Source organism: Aulonocara stuartgranti (genome assembly GCF_965226115.1).
Source record: "Aulonocara stuartgranti genome assembly, chromosome: 10".
In the NCBI taxonomy this organism is placed as follows: Eukaryota; Metazoa; Chordata; class Actinopteri; order Cichliformes; family Cichlidae; genus Aulonocara; species Aulonocara stuartgranti.
The window spans coordinates 16,636,825-16,658,197 of NC_138946.1; the positions used below are offsets into that span (position 1 = coordinate 16,636,825).

General features: G+C 43.0%; 2 protein-coding genes and 1 pseudogene across 3 annotated transcripts; all 3 read right to left on the reverse strand.

The window, feature by feature from the left end:
- Positions 1-1,040: 1,040 nt before the first annotated feature.
- LOC309715722 (olfactory receptor 1500-like) lies at positions 1,041-1,767 on the reverse strand (annotated as a pseudogene). Its single transcript has one exon. The product of its transcript is annotated as an olfactory receptor 1500-like (transcript).
- A 4,569-nt stretch (positions 1,768-6,336) lies between these two features.
- LOC309715723 (olfactory receptor 1500-like) lies at positions 6,337-7,515 on the reverse strand (the record flags this gene model as incomplete). Its single annotated transcript, XM_082549061.1, has 1 exon — positions 6,337-7,515. The coding sequence occupies exon 1, from the start codon at positions 7,312-7,314 to the stop codon at positions 6,337-6,339; it is 978 nt and encodes a 325-aa protein (XP_082405187.1). The 5' UTR covers positions 7,315-7,515.
- A 7,777-nt stretch (positions 7,516-15,292) lies between these two features.
- LOC309715724 (olfactory receptor 1500-like) lies at positions 15,293-16,364 on the reverse strand (the record flags this gene model as incomplete). The annotated part of the gene is made up of 1 exon (XM_082549062.1): positions 15,293-16,364. The coding sequence occupies exon 1, from the start codon at positions 16,271-16,273 to the stop codon at positions 15,293-15,295; it is 981 nt and encodes a 326-aa protein (XP_082405188.1). The 5' UTR covers positions 16,274-16,364.
- Positions 16,365-21,373: the final 5,009 nt, after the last annotated feature.

Here is a 21,373-nt window from a genome sequence, read left to right on the forward strand (position 1 = left end):
CAAACTGACGTGCATATTTTTATTCGCGCGTCACTCGCGCTACTTGGACGCGCAACTGATGCGTTTTCGTGACGCAAATCTGCTTCTGAATTTTCGCGGGACCCCCAGTCGCGCGGCATCGCGCTTCTCGATTGACTTTACATGTAAACCTGACACTCTGGTCGCGTCTACCGCGTTCGGTGTGAACACACCGCAAGAAATCAAATTGATAATTGACTTTGAAAATGGGATTCAAATCAGTAAATTTGTAGCAATTCCCATCCCTAGACATATTGGAAACTAATTTGATCTCTTAAATCTGTTTTCACATAGAATGTCAAATGAGAATGTAAAGAAATGATTAAAATTAATAATTATGCTTTGTAATGTTCATTGACCAGCATCAAATACACTATTACATTACAGTCTTTCACAAAAACACACACAATAGCCGTATACGTGATGTTTTAAGAGCAAAAAATTATAGCATAAATTGTGACATTGTACCACTGAATATAATGACATAAACACTGGAAATTAGATTTTACATATTTTCTACTTGTAAATGTACTCCAGCACAATTGTGTTCACAATAACATGTTCACATATTGTTTTTAGGATTTTTATACATTACATTTTAAATAGTCTCACTTTTCAACACCAATTATAAAATGTTATATTATTATTATGAGACATGAAACATTGTTTTGTTTGCCATATTTTGGATTATTTTACATGAAATTTTCTGTTTTCAGCTTTTTAAAACCCCCAACAAAGGATGATTGGGTACTTCCAAGGTTCAAATCTGAATGCTGTTTATTTCTTTGCAGAAATTTTAAATTGCATTTTAACTTTTAATAACTTCTTCAACGATTCTTTGATTTCCTGTGTCTGAAGACCATAGATTATTGGATTTAAAGTCAAAGGCATGACAGTGGCCAAAGACAGACTTACAGTCCTTGCATTTGGAAGTATTGTACTCCCAAAGGTAAAGATAAATAGTGCAGGGAGGAAATAAATTGCCACTAATGAAAGGTGACTTGTGCAGGTTTTTAAAGCCTTTAGTCTTTCCCTACATGTAACAGTTTTTGACAAAGAATAACCAATACAGCAGTAACTTCCCACGATAAATGCCAGTGGAACCCAAAGAACAAGAACTGATGCCAAATGAGCAATTACACGATTTGGAGTAAGATCATTGCAGCCAAGCCGATACACAGGTCCATGATCACAGAAAAAGCTCTGAATAACCACAGAGTCACAGAAAGAAAGTCTTGTGAGAAGACCAACTGCAGTGAGTATGATAGTAATTGCAAGAAGCCAGAAAAAAGCGATCAAAGATAAAATGAGCTTGTGGCTGATTCTCATTTGGTAGTGCAGCGGGTACGTGATAGCCAGGACTCTGTCAAAGGACAACACAACCAGATTAAAAGCCTGTGCTGCAAAAAAAGTCAAGCAGAAAAACATGAATGCCAAGCAGTCATTGTAGGAGATATGGTGATGGTTAAACAGAAAAATGTCAACAAGCTTTGGCATCAAAGCAGAGCTACTTAACAGGTCTGTAAATGCAAAGTTCACAACTCCAATATGTTTTGGACCTCTCAATGTATGATCCAAAATTATGACAATCATCAGTAGTGTGTTTCCCACCACTGAAAAAATGTAGATAAAGCACAGAAAGACAAAGTAATACCTAATATTAGCTATGCCATTAAATGCACTTATTATGAAATATGCAGGTTTCACAAATGTGATGTTTTTCCCAACAGCTGAATTTAAAAATTCCATTTGAATAATTTTTTTTTTAATGTTGAAGGTTAAAGTTAATGTCCTTTATTTTATGTTTCAGCAAACCTTCTTTAGTTAAGACTGGCTCCAAATGGAAGCAGAGCACGTTTGTGTTCTGTCCCTTATAGTCACTTGGCATTCCCTTATGACATCAAACCATATGGTTACAGCTTTGTGCAGACAATTTAACTAATAGGAATATTACATTACATTATTACATAATGGTTAATATTACATCATGGTTAATATTTTCTGACTGCCATCCTACTATCCTGAATTTTTGGTCAACCTCAGACTGACAATACAACTCAAAATCATGTTGTTTTGGATTAATTAAAAAGCTGGAAAGGGTACTTTGTGAAAATGTGTGCCCTTTTTCTACTCCTGATATTAATCTAAGATTATCAAATACCGGCTTTGCTGTCCTGCCAAGCTTGCTGTTGGGCACTGTTATTTTGTGTCAATAAGCTCGTAAGTAGCAAATTTAGTTAATAGAAATCAGTCAATAATGGTAAACGCTAACATGTGTTAAAAGACTCATCAAAGGTAATGTATTTTTTCATGAAACTTTTTCACTTTTTTTTTTTTTATTGTCACATCACATGTGCAGGTACATTGGTACAGCACATGCCAGTGAAATTCTTGTGTGCGAGCTTCACAAGCAACAGAGTTGTGCAAAATACAATAATGTAAACAAGCAAAATACAAGAATGGCTACATCTGAAACTAATAAATATATGTACAATATATAATAGTATATGCAAAAAAAAAAAATTTCTGGATGGGTATACTAAATGTTTTTCTACGTGTGTGTGTGTGTGTGTGTGTGTGTGTGTGTGTGTGTGTGTGTGTGTGTGTGTGTGTATACACATATTTTACAAATTAAATAGAGTCAATAAATAAAATATATAAAAATATACAGAGTGAGACATGTGCAAAACAGTGGCCTTACTGTACAGTATGTAGTGCATAATGTTGAAGTTCCAGTAGTGAAGGTGAGGTGTCTATGATGTGTTCAGCAGTCTGATGGCCTGATGGAAAAAGCTGTCTCTCAGTCTGCTGGTACAGGACCGGATGCTGCAGAACCTCCTTCCTGATGGAAGTAGTCTGAACAGTTTATGGCTGGGGTGACTGGAGTCCTTGATGATCCTCCCCGCTTTCCTCAGGCACCGCACCGTCTTGGAGGGAGGGAAGCTCACCTCCAATTATCCGTTCAGAGCACCGCACTACTCGCTGGAGAGCTTTGCGGTTGTAGGCGGTGCTGTTGCCATACCAGGTGGTGATGCATCCAGTGAGGATGCTCTCCATGGCACAGTGATAGAAGGTCCTGAGGATGCAGGGGCTCATGCCAAATCTTTTCAGTCTCCTGAGAAAGAAGAGGCGCTGCTGCGCCTTCTTCACTGTTTTGTTTATGTGTACTGACCACGTAAGATCCTCAGCCAGGTGTACACCAAGGAACCGGAAGCTGCTCACTCTCTCCACAGCAGCGCCGTTGATGGTGATGGGGGTGTGTACTTCTCTGCACCTCCGGAAGTCCACTATCAACTCCTTTGTCTTTGCGACGTTGAGGGTGAGATGGTTGTCTTGACACCAGTGGGTCAGGGCGCTGACCTCCTCCCTGTAAGCCGTCTCATCACCGTTGGTGATCAGACCCACCACTGTAGTGTCGTCCGCAAACTTCACAACAGAAGAGGATGGATGGCTGGAATGGAATGGAAAGATAGATAGATGTTGTGCACTGCCTTGGAAGTTTGGAGTGGAGCAGATGTTGTGATGGGCCAACTCACAGTTTTTTTCCTCCAGAAGTCAACCACCATCTCTTTTGTCTTGCAGAAATTCAGAAATAAGTGTTTCTTTCGGACCATTCTACAAACTTCCTCACCAGCTCCCTGTACTCAAACTCCTTCCCACCCCTAATGCGCCCAACCACTATTGTCATCAGAAGATTTCTGCGGGTGGCATATTCCACTGTTATACTGGAAGTCTCACTTAGTGTCACGGCTGAGGAGGCGAGCCGTGTGGTGTGGAGGAAGGAGGACCCAAGATGCAAGCAGTGGATGAAGATGCTAGTGAAGTTTATTTACAAGGTGGTGTAGTGGCAAACGAGCAGTGGGGCATGACAAAATAACTGAAGACACCTAAAGTGGGAGAACTAAAATAACAGAAATGGGAGCATACGACAAAGGGATGAGAGGCAGAGAGAGGCAGACGAAGAGCAGGACACAGAGGAACACAGAGTAACGCAGACTGACACGGAGTAACATAGACAAACCGGCAACAGGCAGGAGAACACACAGGGCTTAAATACACACACCAGTAATCGGGGGATGAGAGACAGGAGGGCAACACAGCTGGGAGAAATCAGAGCTGACGGGACAGGGGAAACGTAAACTGAACACACTCACATGAGACGGAGACCTTCACAATAAAACAGGAAACTCACAGACACAGAACCAGACAAGACAAAGAACTAAACAGGCAGATTCACAAGCAGACAGTGTGACACCATGGACAGACGGAGGGAACACAGAGAAATGGGAGCAGGCAGGCAAAGAACAGAAACCTAACAAATGGCAATTCACAACAGAATACATACAACAAAAGCATAAGGAAACACAAAACACTGAGTCGGCAGGCTCAGGACCATGAGACTTAGCAGAAATTGCTGGGTGGTATAGGGTACTGAAAATTATTATTTTTTTTTTTTAAAACATGTTTCTCGCTATGCCACCAGTATCATCCAGGTGAGAGTGACAGCAGCACAGAAAATGAATAATTGTACGCTTCCATTTACTTATTTATTTTTATTTATTTTTTAGTTAGGGCACCCTTGCATATGTGCACTTACAGGTATAGACACATTTATATTTAACCATGTTGTTTGTCATGGACAGTATGTTCATGTTCAGACTGGGTGTAGGACATTCCTCCCAATCACCCCACTGTTATTGACCAAGAAAAGTCCCCCAGTATGATAATGGAGCCCCGAAGTGGGGTGACTTTCACCAGCTTACCAAGAACTCCAAGAATACTGGGTCCCCGCAATAGCGACCCTGAGCCTGCTCACTATCACTCACATCCAGCTTTAAGGACACTAGTACATATAACATGATTCAATTCAGCAGGTAGAGTGAGTACAATTAGTGAGTACAGCATGTGTTGTACTCAAGTGTTCTTAGTGCAAGTGTTTTGTATGAGTTACAACCTTCTGTCCATTGACCTGATATGTTTAGGCATTGTTCTGTAAGTAGTCTCCCAGGATTATTGTTTCCTTTGCATATGTTTCTTTGTCCTTTGTTACTGGAAGACTGACTGTGATTCTATTACCAGCAAATTACATATTACAGTATGTGAGCTAACACACTTGGTTAGACCTCGCTCTTGTACAGACTGGCGAGAGTTTCTTTTCCACCCCTTGAAGAGTACCCAGTATGTAGAGTCTACACTTTGAGTTTACACTTTGGGTGGTTTGTTACTGGGGATTTATGCTTTAGCGGGAAAACTAACATCATAGCTACTACTAACTGCAAATCACTCAGAAACCCTACAGTGTAATCTGATTACCGGATAGCAATTGGCCTGTTCAGTACTGCTGATTTCTCCTGTGCTTTTTAAACTTTTTTTCACCAATGTTTTTAATTTATTAGTGAGTGAATATGAATTTTCTCATAAATATAAAGAATACGACTCGTAGTCTCAACTTAACCACATGGTCTTTCACTTTTATTAGCCCTGTGTTCCCTCTGTAATCAAACCATGTGATTATATTGTTATAAGTAGAATTTACTCAATCGGGTCACTACACAATGATTCAGTTTATTTGCCACAAAAAATAACATTCCTGGGTTTCTACCAGTTTAGTCAGTCCTTTACATTATATTTACATTTTGGTTGGACATTCTTTGAAACACTAATCAAAGGCGGCCCATATCCACATAGAAGCTGGAAGAAGAGAAGTTGGAAGGCTTCCTGGCATATTCTCATAGCAGAAAATTATCTATTTAAACAGTCATTAAAATGTATTTCTGTAGTAATATAGTAGCTTTACTGAATCTCACTTTGAAAAAAAAAAACAAGAACAAGCATATGTCATGCTGCAATGCATATTTCTCAGAAAGGCAACCCTTACATTTGGCTAAAGATAAATGTGATTAGTTATCACTATCACCTCACAGCATAAAGGTCCCTGCTTTGAATCTAATCTTTCACCTTCCCATGCTTTCCCTGTTTGTGCATGACTTGTCAACAGGGTTTATTTTATTTTATTTTATTTATGATAAACTCCTAAGCTTTCACGTTCATAAACTGACCATAGTTGTGAATAAGTATCTGTATGTCTCTCTGTGTTGGTCCTAACAGTAACAATTACAGTTGCTTAAAAAATTACAAATTGCAAATCTTTGCTACAGGATGTGTTTTCAAATCAACCACACACTGCCCCGTGAAGTGTGACATTTGTAATTTGAGTTCGATTTGGAAGTACTTAAACATACTTGAACATTTTTATTTTATTTTATATGCATTCCTTAAATAAACCAAGGGGTAGACATATTTATGCCAAATTTATTCTTACTTTTTAAATTTGACTTTTCTATTTTTGTAGTGTGTTGTGATTCTTCCCTTTAACTTTTTTAGAGATTCTTTGATTTCTTGTGTCTGAAGAACATATATGATAGGGTTCAGCATTGGAGGAAAGACTGATGTCAGAGACAGGTTTATGATTCTGGCATTTGGCTCTATGTTTAAACGTAGAGTGATTAATATTGGGAGGAAATAGATTGCCACTAATGAAAGATGAGCTGTGCAGGTTTTAAAGCCCTTCATTCTTTCTCGAACTGTGGCTACCTTAGCTAAAGCATAGCTTATACTCAGATAACTCAACAAAACAAACAAAAGAGGAAGCCAAAGAATAAGAGCTGGCAAAATCCAAGCAGTTATATCGCTGGGTGTATAATCATTGCATGCAAGCCGGTATATCTGACCATGGTCACAAAAAAAGCTTTTAATAACGACTGACTCACAGAGGGAAAGCCTTGTAAGAAGGCCAGTTGCAATAAGTATAACAATAATGACAAACACCCAGAAAGAGGCAATTAAAGAGAACATGAACTTGTGAGTCACCTTCAGTTGATAATGCAGTGGGTAAACGATCGCCATAGCTCTGTCATATGACAGTGCAACCAGATTTAGAGCTTGCATTGAAAGGAATACATAGCAGAAAAACAGGAATGTCAAGCAGTCATTATAGGAAATGTGAGGGTGATTAAACAAAAAGATATCGAGAATCTTTGGCACCATGGCAGAGTTACCTAACAGATCAACCAATGCAAGATTGAAAACTGCAATATATTTCGGTGTTCTTAGATTGTGATCCAAATATATTGCGGCCATGACAGCTGTGTTTGCCAGGACAGAAATAATATAAACAAAAAACAGAAAGGCATAATAATATTTTATATTAGGAATGCCAATAAATCCACTTATAATGAAAAATGCAGGACGCAAAAAAGTGATATTTTTTCCAAGTGCAGAGTTGAAAAGATCCATTGGCAAAAAATCTTAGAGTCTTATATTGCCTAAGCTGTGATAATGCAGACAGCAGTACTGCACATCATGATTCTGTTATGCAAACTGGAGTACCCCAGATGATGAAGTTCTAGCTGGTCCCCTCAGCGTTTATATTTATCAAACCAATAGCTACTCTGGTTTGATAGCTGGTGTGTGTGTGTGTGTGTGTGTGTGTGTGTGTGTGTGTGTGTGTTATCAGTGGGGGTGAGCTGGGTGGGTGGTGGGAGGTAGTTTCACATGTTGCTTTTTTCCTTTGTTGTTTGATATAGGTTTTTAAATGTTCAGCATTTTTCAATAATTCAAAATTTATACTGTGCCAATATGTTACAAAGTGAGAGGTCTGAACTGCCAGAACAGTTTAAAACCTGGACTCTTGCTCTATGTAGCAATGCTGTTGCACTACTTGTCACAATGACTCTGTGTGGCAGGCAGTGTATGGGCCCTAATGCAGGACTTGGATGCAGAACTAAACTCAAAAGTCATCTTTATTGCTGGAACCTTTCAAAAAACAAAGTAAAGCTGGGTTAAAGTTGGGCCCAAGTCAATTTCACTCACATTTGTGGAGGAATGTGGAGAGACAGTATCAATTGCTGCAGTTGGGGAGCAGTCTCTGCAGGCGGTGAGATGTGCAGAGACAGAATATCCAGGGTGAGCCACACCCTGGATATTCTGGGACAGCAAATGCCTCCAACAAGCTCAAGCGTGAAACCTCTGATGAACAGGTAGGCATCTTCGAAGCAGTAGTTCTTTCACTAGGCTGAAGTGATACACCATTATTGGGAAGTGGGAAGGAAAAACTCCCTTTTAACAGGAAAAAATCCTCAGACAGAAGGCAAGGTCAGCCATCTGCTGCGACTGGCTGGAGGTGAGCAGAGGAACAGTAGACAAAACCAGACTGTAGAAGCAAGCCAGAGATTAATAATAACCAATGATTAAATGCAAAGTTGTGTATAAACAGTCAGTCAAAAAAGATGAGGAAAAAGAAATAGTGCATCTCAGGAACCCCCCCAGAAGCCCAGGACTTTTAAGGGTGGATATCAAGGTCACCCACTCCCATTCTATGATATGGTACCATGAGGCCTTTAAGATAAGATGGGTTCAGATTTGTCATGGTCTGGGTGGTTACCTGCAGGTCTCCAACAGCGGCTCCTCCTCCTTTAGGCAGAGATTGGTTGCTCCTCCCTGGCTGACCACCTGTGGGCAATTATTCCGGCAGCATATAAGACCTGCGCACTCAACCGTTCATCGTCTGAGTATCTGCTATCCCCATGTTAGTCAAGTGGAGTGTGATTGCTTTGTCCAGAACCCGTGTGACGACTTACCTGTTTTTCTTGTCCTCAGAGGTAGCTCCTGGAGTGGAGGTCTCGCCTCCACCTCATCCACCAGGATCGCCGATTGTCTGCTGGATCCCGTTGACTGTGCCCTCTCCTCTCATTACAGTGCCCCGGCCACTTCATAGCCCAGTTTCCACCTCTCCGCTGCCTCAGCTTTTTCAGCTGCACCCTAGAGTTGTCTAGGTCACCCTTAGTTAACTTAGTTTTTCTGCGCGCCTCTAGTGTGGTGGCGTCGTGTTGTTTTGCTGGTGTTTAACTGTGGGGGGAAATAAACCTTCTGTTCACTTACCGTCTCGCTTCCGGTTTGGTTTCTGCACTTGTGTCCATCTCTGTTACCTCGCGCCGTTCGGCCGTGACAGTATACTCAGGACAGTTTTATGGACACAGCAGACCCAACCCGTGTAGCGATAAGTAAGCAGGGGGCTATCATCGGTAGTCACGAACAGACGCTGCAGTATCTCCTAGCCCAAGTACACACGCTTACAGACGAGCAGGTTAAAATGCAATCCGACATCCAGTCCCTTCAACCCTCGGCGGAGTCAGAACCCGCCGCCAGTAGTTCACCTCAGCCCGTGGCAGATCCCGAGCCCCAGCGAGCTTACCTGTTCCGCGACGCAGCTTCCCCGGAGCCGGAGCCGTGCGCAGGTCACCCGGGGGCCTGTAGCGGTTTTCTTTTACAGTGTGAGCTGGCGTTCGGGCGTTCGCCCCGCTCTTTCGTTTTAGACACAGTTCGAGTTTCCTATATACCGTATTTTCACAACCATAAGACGCACCGTACTAAAAGGCGCAGTCTCAGTTATGTGTGCCATTACTGTATTTAACACACACATAAGGCGCACCTGATTATAGGGCGCATACAAGTATCAGTGTTTAAAAATAAAGCGGGAGCAAAACTGAGTTTGGTACTCACATTTTTATTACCGGTAATCGTCATCATCATCAGCATACAAGTGTGCGTATTTAAAAATGAAGCGGGAGCAAAACTGAGTTAGGTACTCACATTTTTATGCAGACATGTTAGCCCAAGCATCTACAATCCATTCGCAAATTGTGGCGTAACTCGCCCGGCGCTGCCTTCCACTCTTAGTGAAACTGTGGTCTCCATCGGTCATCCATCGCTCCCACGCCGCTCGCAGCCTTACTTTGAACGGCCGGTTCACATCAATGTCCAGCGGTTGGAGTTCCTTTGTCAGGCCTCCCGGAATGACAGCAAGCTCACAGTTCATTTGTTTCACTTGTTTTTTCACATCGGCTGTGAGATGGGCACGCATAGAGTCACAGATCAACAGCGATGGTGATGCGTGGAAAAAAACCACCTGGTCTCCTTACATACACCTCCCTCAGCCAGTCTTTCATCATTTTGTCATCCATCCAGCCCTTTTCATTTGCCTTGATGATTCCTGCTGGAAACTTCTCTTTAGGCAAAGTCTTTCTCTTAAAAATCACCATAGGCGGCAGTTTCTGTCCATTAACATGGCAGCCAAGCACAACAGTAAAAGAAGACTTTTCGTGCCCCGTTGTGCGTATCGCTACCGTGCTGGTCCCCTTCTTCTCCACAGTGTGACTCACCGGGATGTCGAAAGTGAGCGGCACCTCGTCCATGTTAGTGATGTGGCTGGGCTGGATGTGTTTGTCGGCGATGTGTTTGCTGCAGTAGGAACGGAAGATGGCCAGCTTTTCATTATAATCCGCTGGAAGTTGCTGCGCTACCGTAGTCCTGGTCCGGATGGAAAAATGGCACCGTTTCATGAAACGAAAGCACCAAGACGGACCTCCTCGGAAATGTTCAATTTTCATTTCTTCTGCTAGCGAAACTGCTTTTAGTCGAATGGTGACCGTCGAAACGCTTCTCCCACTCATTCTTTGCTCGATGATCCACTGCTCAAGTCTTTCCTCCAACTCGGGCCACCTCGCCTTATGTCCGCGGAAACTCAGCTGCGTCTTCTTGACCTGTCGGAGCTTGTTTTCCAGCTTCCTCCACTTGCAAACCATTGATTCATTAATCTTGAATTCTCTCGCGGCTGCTCGATTTCCATGTTTAAACTGTGCTTCATAAGCGTGTCTCTTTGCCATTTTCAGGGTTGTTAAAACAACGATGTTCCGCATAATGCACATACCTGTCCTTCTAGACAGGTATGTGCGATTGTCCCGGTATATACGATCAACGCCCACACTTCACCCTTTAGCGTTCTCATGGTGTTCTCTACTACGTTCTCCTTACAACACACAGGGCGCACTGCACTACAGGGCGCGCCGCACTTTTTAAAGAAAATCTAAGGCTTTTATGTGCGCCTTATAGTTGTGGAAATACGGTAATAGGTAAACTACGCGACCAAGCCCTAAATTGGGCCGAGGCATACCTGAGCGTACACCCGTTGCCGTCTTGTAGCTATGATGCCTTTCTTGGCGAGTTCAAGAAGACTTTTGCTCACCCTATCTCGGTGGGCAGTGCGGTTCGGCGGCTGTTAAATCTCCGTCAGGGCTGCCGTAGCATCGCGGATTATTTGATTGACTTCCGCACTGCCGCGGCAGTAGTCGGCTGGCCCGATAAGGCCCTTCAGGGAGTCTATTTGCAGTCGCTGAACGAGCACATGAAGGATCAGCTAGCGTCCCGAGACGAACCTGTCACTTTCGAGGAGTTAGCCTCGCTCACGCTTCGCATTGACAACAGACTGCGGGAGCGAGAGAGGAACTCCAGTACCCGTCAGCCAGTGCGGCGTGTGTCCCCGGTTTTCATTTCCCCATCGCCGCTTCCGGTTCAGCCTTCGGCCACAGTCGCCGTGGAGAGGACTGAATCGGAACCAGAACCCATGCAGATCGGGTGATCCCGGTTGTCCCCGCAAGAGAGGGAGAGGCGTTGTCGCTCTCGCTCGTGTTTTTATTGTGGCTCCGCTGAGCATTTTATTTCCACCTGTCCCAAGAAAGGAAAAGGGGGCGCCCACCGGTAGGTCCGGGGATACGGGTGGGTGGTACCAATATTGATTCTAAGCCCCGTTTTTGTTGCCGGTTACGCTCTTGCTCGGTTCTGCGACCCACACGTCCCAGGCATTAGTCGATTCAGGCGCCGAGCAAAGCCTCATTGATAAAGAATTAGCCAAGCAGCTGAATATTCCCCTTTTTGAGTTGGACTCTAGCATCCCAGTTAAAGCACTAGTAAACCAAGTTTTCTCTCACATCACTCACTGCACCGCACCTATTACTATAGTCACCTCAGGCAACCATAGGGACAGACTCACCTTCTTGACATTCCACTCCCCCAGCACTCCCGTTATCCTTGGTTTCACCTGGCTAAAACTACATAACCCTCATCTGCACTGGGCAGGGCAGAAAGTTATAATTTGCAGCCCATTTTGCCATGCCAATTGTCTCGTCTCAGCCCCGCCGTCTGCCATTGTCGAGCTCGCACATGACGAAAGCGCCAACATAGACCTTTCTGTTATACCTTTGGTATACCATGACTTAAGGGAGGTTTTTAACAAAGACAAAGCTCAATCACTACCCCCGCACAGACCTTACAACTGTGCCATAGACCTGTTACCGGGTTCCACCCTACCTTCAAGCCGCCTCTACAACCTGACACGCCCCGAGAAGACAGCCATGGAAAAGTACATTCTCTGGCCGTGGGCATCATCAGACCCTCCTCTTCACCCATGGGGGCCGGATTTTTCTTTGTCGGTAAGAAGGACGGCCCTGTATCGATTTTAGGAGGCTTAATGACATAACGATAAAAAACAAATACCCCTTACCGCTGATCAGTTCCGCCTTCGAGACGGTCCATGGTGCCTCCATTTTCACAAAATTAGACCTCAGAAATGCGTACCACCTCGTCAGAATCAGGGAGGGCAATGAGTGGAAAACCACCTTTAACACTCACTTGGGGCACTTTGAATATCTAGTGATGCCTTTCGGTCTCACAAATGCCCCAGCGGTTTTCCAAAATCTGGTGAATGATGTACTGCGAGATTTCCTCGACCGTTTTGTCTTCGTTTATCTCGACGACATCCTGATTTTTTCCAAAAACCTGGAGGAGCACCAAACGCATGTCCGAGCCGTGTGACAACGGTTGCTGGAGAATAAACTGTACGTTAAGGCGGAGAAATGTGAATTCCACTCCCTTTCTGTCTCGTTCCTGGGCTACATCCTTGGGGGGGCAGGTGAAGACAGACCCGGCTAAAATACAGGCAGTCGTGCAATGACCCATTCCAACGTCCCGGAGTCTTCTGTAGCGTTTCTTGGGCTTCGCAAACTTTTACCGCCGCTTCATCAGAAACTACAGCCAAGTAGCAGCACCGCTGACCCAGCTAACATCTTCAAAGCTCCCTTTCATTTAGGGTCCGGAAGCAGGAGCTGCTTTCTCCAAGTTAAAGGAACTGTTTACCTCAGCGCCGATTTTAATTCACCCCGACCCCAAGAAGCCATTTATAGTTGAGGTGGATGCGTCTGACGTCGGGGTAGGAGCGGTATTGTCACAGTGCTCTGGCACGGCGTCCAAACTTCACCCGTGCGCCTTTTTTTCCCTGTCGCTTATCACCGCTGAGCGGAATTACGACGTGGGTGAAAGGGAACTGTTGGCCATGAAACTGGCCTTAGAGGAGTGGCGGCACTATCTCGAGGGAGCGGAACACCCATTCATAGTGTGGACTGATCACAAAAACTTGACTTACCTTCGTACAGCCAAGAGACTGAATTCACGTCAAGCTCGCTGGTCCATGTTTTTCAGTAGGTTTAACTTCTCGATCTCTTACCGCCCAGGGTCCCGCAACGTGAAACCGCAAATCTAACACGCAACGCCCGGCTTGGTTGTTGCAGCCTCTCTCCATTCCACGGCGTCCCTGGTTGCATATTTCTTTGGATTTTGTTACTGTTCTACCGGTTTCTTCTGGCAAGACCGCAATCCTCACTGTGATTGACAGATTTTCCAAGGCAGCTCACTTCATTGCCCTCGACAAACACATCCACTGAAACTGCTAATCTGCTAGTTGACCATGTTTTTAGGCTGCACGGGATACCCACTGAGATCGTCTCTGACAGAGGACCGCAATTCACGTCGCAGGTCTGGAGGGCGTTTTGTACATCCTTAGGAACAAAACCCTGTTTGAGCTCAGGACACCATCCTCAGACTAACGGTCAGACAGAACGCCTCAACCAGGAATTGGAGGCCACCCTCCGCTGAGTCACTGCCTCCAACCCTGCTTCCTGGTCATCGTTATAAACACTGGAAATTAGATTTAAAATATTTTCTACTTGTAAGTGTATTACTCCAGCACAATTGTGTTCACAATAAAATGTTCACACATTATTTTTAGGATTTTTATACATTACATTTTAAATAGTCTCACTTTTCACCACCAATTATAAAATGTTATATTGTTATTATGAGACATGAAACATTGTTGTCCTTTGTTACTGAAAGACTGACTGTGATTCTATTACCAGCAAATTACATATTACAGTATGTGAGCTAACACACTTGGTTAGACCTCGCTCTTGTACAGACTGGTGAGATTTTCTTTTATACCCCTTGAAGAGTACCCAGTGTGTAGAGTCTACACTTTGAGTTTACACTTTGGGTGGTTTGTTACTACTAACGGCAAATCACTCAGAAACCCTACATTGTAATCTGATTACCGGATAGCAATTGGCCTGTTCAGTACTGCTGATTCCTCCTGTGCTTTTTAAACTTTTTTTCACCAATGTTTTTTAATTTATTAGTGAGTGAATATGAATTTTCTCATAAATATAAAGAATACGACTCATAGTCTCAACTTAACCACATGGTCTTTCACTTTTATTAGCCCTGTGTTCCCTCTGTAATCAAACCATGTGATTATATTGTTATAAGTAGAATTTACTCAATCGGGTCACTACACAATGATTCAGCCACAAAAAATAACATTTCTGGGTTTCTACCAGTTTAGTCAGTCCTTTACATTATATTTACATTTTGGTTGGACATTCTTTGAAACTCTAATCAAAGGCGGCCCATATCCACATAGAATCTGGAAGAAAGAGAAGTTGGAAGGCTTCCTGACATATTCTCATAGCAGAAAATTATCTATTTAAACAGTCATTAAAATGTATTTCTGTAGTTATATAGTAGCTTTACTGAATCTCACTTTGAAAAAAAAAAAACAAGCATATGTCATGCTGCAATGCATATTTCTCAGAAAGGCAACCCTTACATTTGGCTAAAGATAAATGTGATTAGTTATCACTATCACCTCACAGCATAAAGGTCCCTACTTTGAATCTAATCTTTCACCTTTCCATGCTTTCCCTGTTTGTGCATGACTTGTCAACAGGCTTTATTTTATTTTATTTTATTTATGATAAACTCCTAAGCTTTCACGTTCATAAACTGACCCATAGTTGTGAATAAGTATCTGTATGTCTCTCTGTGTTGGTCCTAACAGTAACAATTACAGTTGCTTAAAAAATTACAAATCACAAATCTTTGCTACAGGATGTGTTTTCAAATCAATCACACACTGCCCCGTGAAGTGTGACATTTGTAATTTGGGTTCTATTTGGAAGTACTTAAACATACTTGAACATTTTTATTTTATTTTATATGCATTCCTTAAATTAACAAAGGGGTAAAAATATTTATGCCAAATTTATTCTTACTTTTTAAATTTGACTTTTCTATTTTTGTAGTGTGTTGTGATTTTTAAGAACTTCTTCAGAGATTCTTTGATTTCTCGTGTCTGAAGAACATATATGATAGGGTTCAGCATTGGAGGAAAGACTGATGTCAGAGACAGGTTTATGATTCTGGCATGTGGCTCTATGTTTGCACGTAGAATAAATGTGATTAATATTGGGAGGAAATAGATTGCCACTAATGAAAGATGAGCTGTGCAGGTTTTAAAGCCCTTCATTCTTTCTCGAACTGTGGCTACCTTAGCTAAAGCATAGCCTATACTCAGATAACTCAACAAAACAAACAAAAGAGGAAGCCAAAGAATAAGAGCTGGCAAAATCCAAGCAGTTATATCGCTGGGTGTATAATCATTGCATGCAAGCCGGTATATCTGACCATGATCACAAAAAAAGCTTTTAATAACGACTGACTCACAGAGGGAAAGCCTTGTAAGAAGGCCAGTTGCAATAAGTACAACAATAATGACAAACACCCAGAAAGAGGCAATTAAACAGAACATGAACTTTTGAGTCACCTTCAGTTGATAATGCAGTGGGTAAACGATCGCCATAACTCTGTCATATGACAGTGCAACCAGATTTAGAGCTTGCATCGAAAGGAATACATAGCAGAAAAACAGGAATGTCAAGCAGTCATTATAGGAAATGTGAGGGTGATTAAACAAAAAGATATCGAGAACCTTTGGCACCATGGCAGAGTTACCTAACAGATCAACCAATGCAAGATTGAAAACTGCAATATATTTCGGTGTTCTTAGATTGTGATCCAAATATATTGTGGCCATGACAGCTGTGTTTGCCAGGACAGAAATAATATAAACAAAAAACAGAAAGGCATAATAATATTTTATATTAGGAATGCCAATAAATCCACTTATAATGAAAAATGCAGGACGCAAAAAAGTGATATTTTTTCCAAGTGCAGAGTTGAAAAGATCCATTGGCAAAAAATCTTAGAGTCTTATATTGCCTAAGCTGTGATAATGCAGACAGCAGTACTGCACATCATGATTCTGTTATGCAAACTGGAGTACCCCAGATGATGAAGTTCTAGCTGGTCCCCTCAGCGTTTATATTTATCAAACCAATAGCTACTCTGGTTTGATAGCTGGTGTGTGTGTGTGTGTGTGTGTGTGTGTGTGTGTGTGTGTTATCAGTGGGGGTGAGGTGGGTGGGTGGTGGGAGGTAGTTTCACATGTTGCTTTTTTCCTTTGTTGTTTGATATAGGTTTTTAAATGTTCAGCATTTTTCAATAATTCAAAATTTATACTGTGCCAATATGTTACAAAGTGAGAGGTCTGAACTGCCAGAACAGTTTAAAACCTGGACTCTTGCTCTATGTAGCAATGCTGTTGCACTACTTGTCACAATGACTCTGTGTGGCAGGCAGTGTATGGGCCCTAATGCAGGACTTGGATGCAGAACTAAACTCAAAAGTCATCTTTATTGCTGGAACCTTTCAAAAAACAAAGTAAAGCTGGGTTAAAGTTGGGCCCAAGTCAATTTCACTCACATTTGTGGAGGAATGTGGAGAGACAGTATCAATTGCTGCAGTTGGGGAGCAGTCTCTGCAGGCGGTGAGATGTGCAGAGACAGAATATCCAGGGTGAGCCACACCCTGGATATTCTGGGACAGCAAATGCCTCCAACAAGCTCAAGCGTGAAACCTCTGATGAACAGGTAGGCATCTTCGAAGCAGTAGTTCTTTCACTAGGCTGAAGTGATACACCATTATTGGGAAGTGGGAAGGAAAAACTCCCTTTTAACAGGAAAAAATCCTCAGACAGAAGGCAAGGTCAGCCATCTGCTGCGACTGGCTGGAGGTGAGCAGAGGAACAGTAGACAAAACCAGACTGTAGAAGCAAGCCAGAGATTAATAATAACCAGTGATTAAATGCAAAGTTGTGTATAAACAGTCAGTCAAAAAAGATGAGGAAAAAGAAATAGTGCATCTCAGGAACCCCCCCAGAAGCCCAGGACTTTTAAGGGTGGATATCAGAGGCGGAGCCAGACATTTGAAACACCCGGGGCTTAGCCAAAAAGGGTAGTATGCATGTGGGATTTTTTTTTTTTTTTTTTTTGGGGCGGGGGGGGGGGGGGGGGTAGAAATGACTGAAAGATTAATTGGCTCTGTTTTGAGTTTTGTTCAAAGAAGAATGACTTCATATAGGGAAAAATATATATCATATGCAGGACACCTAAAACTAGTTTTTTAATTAGGCAGCAAGGCAGAACAAGGTCAGGGCTGTATCAAGACACGAGGACTAAACCCCAATTCAACCAGACCCAGAACTGATCCAGAATTAAAACAGGACTACAACAGTTCAAAATCAGGACTACTGAGGACTTAACCAAGACAGAACCAGAATCAGAACTAGATGATAGTAGCACTAAAAATCATCATAGACCTGCACTACACTTATTTTTTTAATTCTACCAAAGTACACTATTTAGATTGAGAAAAGTTTATATAATTATTTAGCCTTGTTGTGCAAACAAGCCTGCATAACTTAATAAATATAGAATTTGAAAAATAACAAACCTAAAAAGAAACACTAGGTACGAGATACATGAGGACCTATGATACGGTGATACTTTTGGTAAACAACCATTTGACTAACATGTGTGTCTCACCTGCTCTTGTTCCACCTCTGTTCTGTCCTCATTCTCCATCTCCCTCTCTGTTCCTCTCTCTCCCTCTTTGTGCTGACAATCATCAAATATACAGTTGAAACCAGATATTTACAAACTCTTCAGATCAAAACACTTTTATAATTGTAACATCAAATCAGACTAAATGTTTATTTTTTAGATTGATAAATATAAAAAACATATTTGTTAACTTTAAGAGTAAAGAGAGAAACTATCTGTATTTCTTAATTGTAAATGGCACCAAATTGTATTCAAACTGAGCCACACTTATGGAGCTCCACAATTATTTTGACATCTCTGGATTTTCCCATGTCAAAGAAACAGACTCTGTGTTTTGCCTTATATGCATCCACAGCTGTGCCACCAATTTACTCACATGGACTCTACTAACCTATCAGAAGCTTCTTCAGCTCAGAATGGAATCGTCTGGAGTTTTCTTATTAATTAACAATAAACTTAGTGTACATGTACTCCTAAATTTGATGAAAGTGATAAAAAACAGAAATCTCTGTCTCTCTTTATTCTGACATTTAACTAATTCAAAATATATTTCAATATTTATCTAAAACAAAAGTTTACTCTAAATTGATCTTGTACAGTAAAAATGTTTTATGTTTTCTCCCTAAAGTGTATGTAAATATCTGGTTACAAATGTGAATATCCTGCTGTGTACTGAAATCCCTCTTATTTTGCATAGAAATATACTGAACAACATACAAAGCATAATATATAAAATAACATTTACCTGAGTTTTTTCTTTGAAAGAACCCTCTAATGTCCATTCTTATATTTCAGTACATAACTGAAACCGATTTAGTCGGGGAGGGTAAGAACTGAAAATATGAAATAAACACACGTAAGCTAAGACTCTCTAAAAAAATAGCATTTGTTCGGCTTTTCATTTTGCCATTTGTTGATTCACTTGAAGAGCAAGTAACGTAATATTGGTCAAGTGATCAGTTTGATATCAATCTTTCGTGATGCACCGTCATATTTACATTATTTGTACGGTACGAATGATTTGCTTTGGTACCTGGTCAAACTTAAGCTCTCCTTGGTATGGCTGGCTCCGTTTCTCCAACAGCGCACACAGGCAGCAGCTGCCCCGCCCCCTCGCTCAGTCGCTTAGTGCCTGAGCTCAGATCATACCAATATCAGGGGGGATTCACGCACAGTCGTAAATTCCCACAGTGTGCACTATGTGCTTCGAATATTGTGTGTACTTTTTGTTTTATACAGTTGTCAGCCAGGCATCTATGAAAAAATTACACTCCAAAAGACCCCGGGCTTCTGACAAAACAACCCGGGCTTAAGCCCAGTAAGCCACCCCCACGCTCCGCCCCTGGTGGATATCAAGGTCACCCACTCCCATTCTATGATATGGTACCATGAGGCCTTTAAGATAAGATGGGTTCAGATTTGTCATGGTCTGGGTGGTTACCCGCAGGTCTCCAACAGCGGCTCCTCCTCCTTTAGACAGAGATTGGTTGCTCCTCCCTGGCTGACCACCTGTGGGCAATTATTCCGGCAGCATATAAGACCTGCGCACTCAACCGTTCATCGTCTGAGTATCTGCTATCCCCATGTTAGTCAAGTGGAGTGTGATTGCTTTGTCCAGAACCCGTGTGACGACTTACCTGTTTTTCTTGTCCTCAGAGGTAGCTCCTGGAGTGGAGGTCTCGCCTCCACCTCATCCACCAGGATCGCCGATTGTCTGCTGGATCCCGTTGACTGTGCCCTCTCCTCTCATTACAGTGCCCCAGCCACTTCATAGCCCAGTTTCCACCTCTCCACTGCCTCAGCTGTTCAGCTGCACCCTAGAGTTGTCTAGGTCACCCTTAGTTAACTTAGTTTTTCTGCGCGCCTCTAGTGTGGTGGCGTCGTGTTGTTTTGCTGGTGTTTAACTGTGGGGGGAAATAAACCTTCTGTTCACTTACCGTCTCGCTTCCGGTTTGGTTTCTGCACTTGTGTCCATCTCTGTTACCTCGCGCCGTTCGGCCGTGACAGTATACTCAGGACAGTTTTATGGACACAGCAGACCCAACCCGTGTAGCGATAAGTAAGCAGGGGGCTATCATCGGTAGTCACGAACAGACGCTGCAGTATCTCCTAGCCCAAGTACACACGCTTACAGACGAGCAGGTTAAAATGCAATCCGACATCCAGTCCCTTCAACCCTCGGCGGAGTCAGAACCCGCCGCCAGTAGTTCACCTCAGCCCGTGGCAGATCCCGAGCCCCAGCGAGCTTACCTGTTCCGCGAATGTTCAATTTTCATTTCTTCTGCTAGCGAAACTGCTTTTAGTCGAATGGTGACCGTCGAAACGCTTCTCCCACTCATTCTTTGCTCGATGATCCACTGCTCGAGTCTTTCCTCCAACTCGGGCCACCTCGCCTTATGTCCGCGGAAACTCAGCTGCGTCTTCTTGACCTGTCGGAGCTTGTTTTCCAGCTTCCTCCACTTGCAAACCATTGATTCATTAATCTTGAATTCTCTCGCGGCTGCTCGATTTCCATGTTCCTCCGCGTAGCTGATGGCCTTCAGTTTAAACTGTGCTTCATAAGCGTGTCTCTTTGCCATTTTCAGGGTTGTTAAAACAACGATGTTCCGCATAATGCACATACCTGTCCTTCTAGACAGGTATGTGCGATTGTCCCGGTATATACGATCAACGCCCACACTTCACCCTTTAGCGTTCTCATGGTGTTCTCTACTACGTCCTCCTTACAACACACAGGGCGCACTGCACTACAGGGCGCGCCGCACTTTTTAAAGAAAATCTAAGGCTTTTATGTGCGCCTTATAGTTGTGGAAATACGGTAATAGGTAAACTACGCGACCAAGCCCTAAATTGGGCCGAGGCATACCTGAGCGTACACCCGTTGCTGTCTTGTAGCTATGATGCCTTTCTTGGCGAGTTCAAGAAGACTTTTGCTCACCCTATCTCGGTGGGCAGTGCGGTTCGGCGGCTGTTAAATCTCCGTCAGGGCTGCCGTAGCATCGCGGATTATTTGATTGACTTCCGCACTGCCGCGGCGGCAGTCGGCTGGCCCGATAAGGCCCTTCAGGGAGTCTATTTGCAGTTGCTGAACGAGCACATGAAGGATCAGCTAGCGTCCCGAGACGAACCTGTCACTTTCGAGGAGTTAGCCTCGCTCACGCTTCGCATTGACAACAGACTGCGGGAGCGAGAGAGGAACTCCAGTACCCGTCAGCCAGTGCGGCGTGTGTCCCCGGTTTTCATTTCCCCATCGCCGCTTCCGGTTCAGCCTTCGGCCACAGTCGCCGTGGAGAGGACTGAATCGGAACCAGAACCCATGCAGATCGGGTGATCCCGGTTGTCCCCGCAAGAGAGGGAGAGGCGTTGTCGCTCTCGCTCGTGTTTTTATT